This window comes from Rhinolophus ferrumequinum, chromosome 18 (genome assembly GCF_004115265.2).
Source record: "Rhinolophus ferrumequinum isolate MPI-CBG mRhiFer1 chromosome 18, mRhiFer1_v1.p, whole genome shotgun sequence".
NCBI lineage: Eukaryota > Metazoa > Chordata > Mammalia > Chiroptera > Rhinolophidae > Rhinolophus > Rhinolophus ferrumequinum.
The window spans coordinates 16,457,481-16,466,483 of record NC_046301.1 but is presented as its reverse complement, the minus strand read 5'-3'; the positions used below and the strand labels follow the sequence as shown (position 1 = coordinate 16,466,483).

At 45.6% G+C, this 9,003-nt stretch overlaps 1 protein-coding gene across 1 annotated transcript in view; it reads left to right on the top strand.

The window, feature by feature from the left end:
- Nucleotides 1–1,520: 1,520 nt before the first annotated feature.
- The window catches only part of RNF150 (ring finger protein 150), a 180,291-nt gene continuing 172,808 nt past the window's right edge, over nt 1,521–9,003 (top strand). The window contains exon 1 of the mRNA XM_033134357.1: nt 1,521–2,025. Within this exon, the coding sequence (XP_032990248.1) occupies nt 1,551–2,025 (475 nt within the window). The 5' untranslated portion in view covers nt 1,521–1,550. The remainder of the gene's footprint in view (nt 2,026–9,003) is intronic.

The window sequence follows — 9,003 nt, the reverse complement described above, 5'->3', positions numbered from 1 at the left end:
GGTGTGAAAAGATAATAACCAGTCAGACATTTAATTGGAAAGGAACTGTGCTGTGTCACAGTTTTAAGAACACGACTCTAGAGGGTTGTACTCTCTGCGGACTGGTTGTGATCGCCGCACAACTGGAGAACACGCTATGCACAAAACCCAAACAAACTCTCCTTCCCTATTGATGCTGTGTCTTCTGGTACCAGTCCTGACAACAGAATAAACACAGTGAAAACATATCTCACCCAGTTTCTTTTCTTTCAGAGTTAGAAAACACTCATTCCATAAAAGGCCAAATGTCACATGTTTATTGCCAGGTGGGAGGAAAGAAGTTCATTCCTGTACTCACTGTAATAGAGTGGTCCCCAGACCAGGGCATTCAGCATCTCCTGGGAACTTGTTAGTAAGGCATACAGTTTTCTGGAGCCCAACCCTATATGTACTAATCAGAAACTCTGTGGCAGGACCCACCAGTCTGAGTTTTAGCAACCCTTAGGTGATGTCGATGCATACTTAAGTTGGTTGGTCACTGCCCTAGATATTCCTGGTGCTGTGTGGGAAGGACCTCGCTACCAACGAGCCTTACCCTTTCGCCCTCGGATAGGTAATTAAGGAGCTCACTGCAGTTGCTCCAGCAAATGGGAAGGTTGTTTATGACAGGCACACGCGTTTCCCTATATTTAAGGCGCAGGAAGTTGTTCCTGTACGCATAGGTCAAGGGGTCGCTTCCCCTTTTGCCTCCATCCACCTGGACCAAATCGCAGATGGGTTGAATTTAAGACCCAGCAGGGGACGCTGCTGCCTACAAACAGAGACCGAGGGAGCACGGCAAGCGAAGCCCAGAATCTTTGACATCACCCTAAGCTCCTCCTTGCACGCACACATTACACACACACACACACACACACACACACACACACACACCCCGCGTACTCCTCCCGGCCCACTCGCTCCTACTACCCGGGAGCCGGCCCCTCCCGCAGCAAGTGTGCGTCCGGCGCCTCCACCCGGTGAAACCAGGAGCGAAGCGCCCGCAGCCCGAGGGAACCCGCGCGCAGCAGTAGCGGCTGCAGCGCCTGCAACCGGACCCGCTCGCTGGAGCGCTCGGAGGCGGCGTCGGCCGGGACACCCACGGCTGCACCTGGGGCTTCAAGCAGCCGTGCCCGCCCCCGCCGGGGCTGAAGGCGCAGATCTGCCATCCAGCACGCTCCGGGGCCCCTGTACCCCCTATGAGAGAAGAAGCCGGGCGAAGGAGCAGGGCGCTCGGCAGCTGGACTCCTCCGCAAGCCCCGAGCGCCCCCTCCTCCCGCGTCCCTCCGGCGCCCGGGAAGCGAAATGCAACCGCTGCTCTCGGGCTGAAAGGGAAAGGGGCCAACGCCATCCGCTTGCTCGGAATCCGGTCCCCGCGGCGGCTGCGCGTCCCGGCCGCGGCCCCCCGGGCCCAGGAGTGAGCGGGAGCAGGAGGAGGAGAGGCGGCCGGCCCGGGGTTGGCCGGGGCGGGGGAGGAGGGACGGGGTGGGAGGAGGGCGCGGGGGGCGGGGAGGGGGCCCTGGCGGATAAAGATGGCAATGTCTCTCATCCAAGCGTGCCGCAGTCTGGCTCTCTCAACATGGCTGCTTTCCTTTTGTTTCGTGCATCTGCTCTGCCTGGACTTCACCGTGGCCGAGAAGGAGGAATGGTACACCGCCTTCGTGAACATCACCTACGCGGAGCCCGCGCCGGACCCTGGGGCGGCGGGCGGCGGCACCGAGCTGCACTCGGAGAAGACCGAGTGCGGGCGCTACGGGGAGCACTCGCCCAAGCAGGACGCCCGCGGGGAGGTGGTCATGGCCAGCTCTGCCCACGACCGCCTGGCCTGCGACCCCAACACCAAGTTCGCCGTCCCGGCCCACGGCAAGAACTGGATAGCCCTCATCCCCAAGGGCAACTGCACGTACAGGGATAAGATCCGGCACGCGTTCGTGCAGAACGCCTCCGCCGTGGTCATCTTCAACGTGGGTTCCAACACCAACGAGACCATCACCATGTCCCATGCAGGTGAGCGGGCGCGGGGGAGGGGAACCCGAGGGGATGCAGGAGACGAGAAGCATCCAGCGCCTGCCTCCTTTCGGGGCGGCTGTGCCTCTCTGTGCCCTGGACCTACTAAGTTTTGCTGTGCGTCACTTTGTGGGGTTTACAAAGAAAAGGGCCAACTGCGTTGGGAGACTAAAGAGTGTGTTCAGTTTGACCTAGCGCCGCTCAGACGACGGACGGCTGGCGGAGGTGTGCTAACTTTTCCAAGGAGGACCTGGAAGGTGGGGTTTGGGGAGCAGGACTCGGATATTGTTCGGGGTTAGTGACCAGCCCCGCACCTGTTTGGAACAGGTGGATCTGATAGCTCTGCACTTGGCTCCGTGCATCAGGTATAATCTTGATGCCGGCGTTTGTGTATCAGGAGGTGGGTAGGATTACCGGGGCTAGCAGCTCATCACCGAGAACTGGCTTCTTAAATCAGGTTTCAGTTCTTCATGGAAGATTAAGAGCCCTTCCCCCTGCTGGGTTGACACACGTCATAAATATTAAAAGTCCTATGCTCTGCCAAGCTGTCATCCGGAGAAGCTGATAGGCAGGCAGGATAAATAATAACAGTCCTCACCAAGCCGTTGTGGCCATAAAGTTACTGCTACTTTTGCAGTATTGCATTATCCATTGCTTGACTGGGAGGTTAAATATGCTGAAGGTTTGCTTGTGAGACTGTGAGGATTGCAGGGTAGAAAGAATAAGCTTTTCTGAATGATAGTAGGGTGCCAAGGCTAGAAATATGTTACTGCCTTAATAGAACTCTGGATTTGCCCCGTGACTGACATAGCAATGCTTCCGTGGCAGGAAGAACCAGAAGTCCTCTCCAGGCTTGTCAGCATAAGCAGCTAGATTTAGCAGACTGCCCTCCTGGAGTCCGGAGTTGCTACTTGTTTCTATGTGCCTGAGAAGGGGGCCCTCCTTCCACAGACGGGTTCCTGTGGGTCGAGACTGTGACATTCGGAAGGGAAGAAGGAGGGAGCAGAAATAACATGCATTTTCTAACTGGAGTTGCCTAATCAAAACCATTTTCTTTAAAAGCTAAATGGTAATAAACAGTTGCACGACTGAAATGGAACACCACGCTTTGGCTTCACTGGGGGGAGGGTGCATTCTTTGGAGGACAAGTTTTCATTCCAAGAGAGCCCATGTCACATATTAATGAAATACACAGTTGGTTTGCCTCTGGGAATCATCGCCAGCTGTTTTAGAAGAGGAAATTGTCAACCTTAACACAAACAGGTGGAGTGGGGACAGTTCCATGCTTCCAACACTTAGGCCGGGAAAATGCACAGTGAAGTCATGAAGAGGTAGAGAGGAAGTAAACTTCTTAGAAAAGTTACAATAGTGCATTTAGGAACAGATGATGTACTTTCTTGAGCTCAACAATTTCATTGGGGGAAAGATTATACTCTGACCTTGAGTCTTAGGAGCTCTACTTAAACTGATATACAAGGATTTGGAGGACTGTGGAAGAACCCTGTAAGTCATCTAACATATCCTTAAAAAAACATATTTAATATGTAAACCTCCCTGGGGGTGTGAAGTAGAGGCTTTTTTTTTTCCTTTAAATGTCAAGAAAATTGTTGGCTGATTTTGCAGGATTCTTTAAATGTTTCTTTGTGCATATGCATGAACTCTTACACTCAGCTTCTTTCACACAAACTAAGAGGCATCATTTGTTCCTGTCCACATGGGTTCCCCAGGACTGCCAACACATTGAATGAATTAATGGCGCGCCTCTTTTTAAAGAAAGCAGTAAGCTGCTTTTCTACGCAAGTGATTTTTGATTAAGACCTAGCGGGAGTAAAGGGCTGAGGAATAGTTTGAAAGTTAAAGACTAAAAGATATAAAGGAAATTCTCTACTATCTAATTATTGTTTCAAAAAATGTGTTAATGCTGTATCTGCTAATAACCATGAAACTGCCATAGTGTGTGATTTGACATATTGCCATGTTAGGAAACTGTATTCACTTTATTCAGAGATTGCATTGATTTCCGCTGAAGCCTCATTATAAGGAGATTCATGACCAGATAGCTTGGCGAACCGTTCACTTACTCTCAAATTCTTCTGCCTGAATCTCAAACAGTGCCAGCACTCGTCTGGCTGTCAATGTCTTAAAGTTAGCTCCAAAACTTAGCTCCAAAACTTGAAAGCTTTCATTTTTCTAGTTAAATTTGAGTCAGATTTTTAAAGTCATTTTAGGACATGCATTTTAGCTACCAATCACATATTCTTATTTTCTGAACATGGGATGAAATATACCAGAGAATCCTTGTATGTGTGAGCTTTTTAGTTCCGTCTCTTAAAAAGTTAGCACTAGCCTTTTCATTTTTTTGTTTTTTCTTTTTAAATCTCACCTCTCCTCTAGCTCCTTTATTTTTGGAACTGATAGCTTTCCAGTGAGGAAAAGGTCTGAATTTAGAGTTATACAACCCATCATGGAATAGCTACGAATTTGGCGTAATATGACCCCAACACATCCACTAGCTTGGAATTCGATCACAATGGAAATAATTTCCCCTTGTCCTTTCCATAAGGCCTTTCTTTCTGATTTTTTTTCTTTCCTTCTTAAATGATTTGGGGTTTCTGCCACTTCTTCAATTATGGTTTCTCATTCACAAAGACACAGATTCTCCTGGGATAGACTAGGAGTTTTACTTTGTGACCAGTTTTTTAAATCTTATTTATAATGTGGCACCTTTGCTGAGGTACAATTCATTCACAGGTCACGCAATTCACTCATTTAAAGTATACAATGTAACGGCTTTTACAGGACTGAGTTGTACAACCCTCATCACTAATTCCAAAAAGAAACCCTGTGCCCTTTAGCAGCTATTCCTCAGTACCTGCTAATCCTCCGGCCCCAGTTAACCACTAATCCACTGTTTTGTCTCTCTATGTAGTTTGCCTATTCTGAACATTTCATATAAACGGAATCATGTAATACATGTTTTTGTGTGACTGACTACCTTTTTTCCCTTGGCATGACATTTTCAAGGTCTGTCAGTGCTGTATCAGTACTGTATTCCTCTTTGTTGCCAGATAATATTCTGTTATACGTATACACCACATTTTATTTATTCGTCGATTGATGGCCATTTAGGTTCTTTTCACTTTTTGGTTATTAAGAATAATGCTTCTATGAACATTCATGTACAACCTTTGTGTGGACATTTCCCTTGACTATATACCTGGGAGTGGAATTTCTGGGTGGAATGTGGCAACTGTATGATTTAGCCTTTTGAGGAACTTCCAGCTTGTTTTCCAGAGCATTGGCACCCTTTCACATTCCCACCAGTGGTATGAGGGTACCAATTTCTCCACATTCTCATCAACACTTGTTATTATCTATCTTTTTTATTTTGGCCACCCCTGTGGTTCTGAGGTGGTATCTTCATTGTGGTTTTAATTTGCACTTTTCTGATAACGAATAACTACTTTTTAACATAACTTTAATTCTTTCTCTGCTCTTCATTTCGCTCCTTTCCCCCTTGCTAGCCATTATTTGGTCTTTCAGCTCATACACGTTTTGTCCTAGGAAAGAGAGATAGAAAGTGATTGATAGAGAAAAGAGAGCCACCTCTTCCAATTAAAAAAAGAGAAAAAAAACCTATGGACCAGAGATATTACATGCCCCCTATAAAAGGATGTGAGGAACTGCATCTCACTGCGTCAGGGAGATTCTCTCTGGTTTGCCTTGTGAAACAGTGACAGAGAGCCAGGGAAAAAAGCTGTGAAGGAATACAGCCTGCTCTTGTTGAGAGCCCCAGAAGTGAAGGGTAAGGTGCGGATAGAGGCGGTGAGACCCCAGCCACCTCCTCGGAGCTGGCCAGATGCCGCTCAGCCTTCTTATAGTATACACTGAAGAAGGTGATACCAGAAATTTCTAGAAGCAATTTTGGGAAGTGGTTAATTAGAAATGTAACCTCTAGAGCCAACCCTTTGAGTTTCCTGGTTCTCCTACTTTCTTACTGTGGGTCTTTGAGCAAGTTACTTGGCCTCTCGGGGCTTCCATTTTCTGAAGGGGGATAATAGTATCTACCTTAGTTGGTTGTTTTGTGAATCAAATGAGTTAATACATGTACAGTGCTTATATCTGTAACTGGCACGTAGCCGTCCATACATATTAACCCTTACGAGCATTGTACACAGGGACTCGTGGGAGCCACAAATGGGATCATCCAACCCCAGGGCTCATGGAAGCCCTGGCAGCCTTGGGAAGAGCTCTTTGTTTGCCCTCTCGTGCTTTAGGGACCACCAGTAACTTAGAGACAGAAGGAGGAGATGGTTACACTAAGTGTCGCGAATAAGCTCAGCCCTTGGTGGGGAGATTCCAGGATTGAGTAAATCCCATGTATTCCAGGCCTCTCTCCAAGGTTGGAGGACAAAACGTAGGAGATTTGCATTTTCCTGTGTAGGTGGTTAGGTGACGTGGCCACGCAGGTACTACTAGTAAGTAGTAGAGCCGAGCTTATGAACCAGGGCAGTCTGTGCTTGTAACAACTGCACCATACGCCCTCTCAATGTGAAAGGGTGCTATAAAAACTAGATGTAGACAGTGGTAACTTAATAATAGATACAGGAAGTGATCTAAAGCTGATTCCTACTTCAGAATCCTTTAACAAGCCTACAGCCCCAATGCAGTGTTGACTTGCTCACTGCATTTCTGAGACGGGAGACCGGGGACCTTCTGCCTGGGGTCCCACGCCTACCTCTGATTCACCTTTTGACTTTGGGTCTGTCACTTTTTCTATTCTGGCCCGTTTTCTCACTGATAAAACGAGAGGTTTGGTTGGTTGATCTCTATGAGCTGTTTGAACTCCACAGTTGAGTTCTGTTTTCAAAAATTGGGATTTTTTTTTACTCAAATTCCAATTTCTGGCTTCTCATCAGAAAATCTGGAGATGGGCCCATGTTCCTGCTCCGTCACAGGTGTTCGGAGCAGAGCAGTGGCTGGCCATTTTGCTGAGCAGCGTGCCCATTAGTTGGGCCAAGTCCCCACCCCTTCTTATGGTCTGGCTCTTGGCCTGCTCCACTCATTTGTGCCACCTGCCTCAACCCCAATGCCTGTGTGTTTGGGGCCTCAGCTTTCTGGAGTCAAGCTAGGGTGAGTACGGAGGGGTTATATAATAAAAAGCAGACTTGGTTTAGTAAAGGGAAACATTTCATAAGGCTGGAACTCTTTGGAAATGGAAGAGGTTTCCTTGGGGTGTGAAGCTTTCTCTTGCATTCAGATGGAAACTAACCAGGAATGTGGTGGGATTGCTGAACTCAGGATTCATGCACGGAGTTCCGATGGGTGATGTCTGAAGGGCCTTCCCAAGCCGGAGAGCCCATGATTTTGTATCATTTAGATATTTAAGAAACATTTCTTAAGAGACTGTTTCCACTTCATTTTTCTCTTAAGATAAATACAGAAAAGCTATCATTTATGCTTGTTCTTAATCTCCCAGGCCAAAACAATTTCACCCACCCCACTTAGTTTTTATTTATTTATTTGGCACTAAACTGTACCTCTTCACCTGTCTATCTACTGGCAGACAGATATCCAACAGCCAGGGATTCCAGACTCTGTTATTAAAAGCCATAATTCAGTGTCAGTGTTAAATAACATTATTGGCAGTGTAACTGGGCATTTCAAGAAACTGTGTTGCATGTTTACTCATTTCAATTCATAGAAATACATACCTGGGGGATTTGGAAGGAATCCTACCTTCCACCTTTCAATCTCTAGTAAGAATTCCATCCTCATCTCTCCTGATGCCTCTGTTTTTAAGAATCCCCTGGCTTCTCAAAAAGATAGGAATTTTATGACCATGAAATCTGGAAGAATTTAGAAAGAACCTGGGACTTTATAACTAATTCTTCCAGTTTTTAAGAAAGGAATGATTATGCTTTTGATACAACATTAATTTGTTTAGCAACCAAGTCTCAACTTCTGAAAAGGAGCTTAATCATTTTTGTTACATTTCCGATGTGAAACTTAGTATCTAAAGACTCTGGTACTTTGCTCGGCCCTGAAAGTCTTCAGTTTATCCCCAGATGAGATACTTTCTCTTGTATATAGTCTGAGGAGGACCTTTACTTATTGCTGAGTGATTGAAGTCAGGCTGCAATCCTGAGTATATGACAATGTACATTTGTAACTTGAGATGCTAAATTTGAATTAAAATGAAATTCAAATCCTATTCAGATTATCACAGCTCTTGAGGATTTTTCTGGTAATATCGAACCCAGAGAAATAAGACAGCCTTGGGCTGTGTGATTGTTCTACTAAGCTGAAATTATGATGGTTCCCTACTAAATGGGAACCATTTAGTTTAAAGTTTAAAACAATCTTTTATTTTAAAATTTCAGGGATTAATCAGTTGGCAGTTTAACATATGATAGATTTAACATATTCTTTATAGACTGAAGTCAAATGTCAAATAGTTAATGATCAGGATTAGATCATTAGGAGTAGAACAGGATCACAAGGAGCAGAACTTTTCGACTTTTTTTTTTTGGTTGTTGTTCATTGTAAAGTTCCCATAGCCTAGAGTGCATAACCCTGGTGCATGGAAAGTGCTCAGTAAGTATTTATTCTTAAAACCTGTTAAGTAACCTGAAGACTGGAAAGATGGACTATGTTACTATGTTAGTCTCTCATTGCATGAAAAACTATGACACTAAAATAATTTGTCTTAGCTTTTGACTTATATAAATGAAATCACAGAGAATCTAATTTGAGTCTCCCATTAAAATATTTAGTCATCTATGTTTAGAATGTGTCATGAAGTGGGTGCCTGATTCGTGTTTTTGGTCTAAGGAAAAAGACATACTAATAACAAGCTGAAGGATACAGGGTATCAAAAGTTGTAACCAACTACAATTCTGTGCAATGTTTATTGTCCTGCAACTTAGATACATGGATGTGTCTATATACAGAGGGTACCAAAAAATGTATACACAT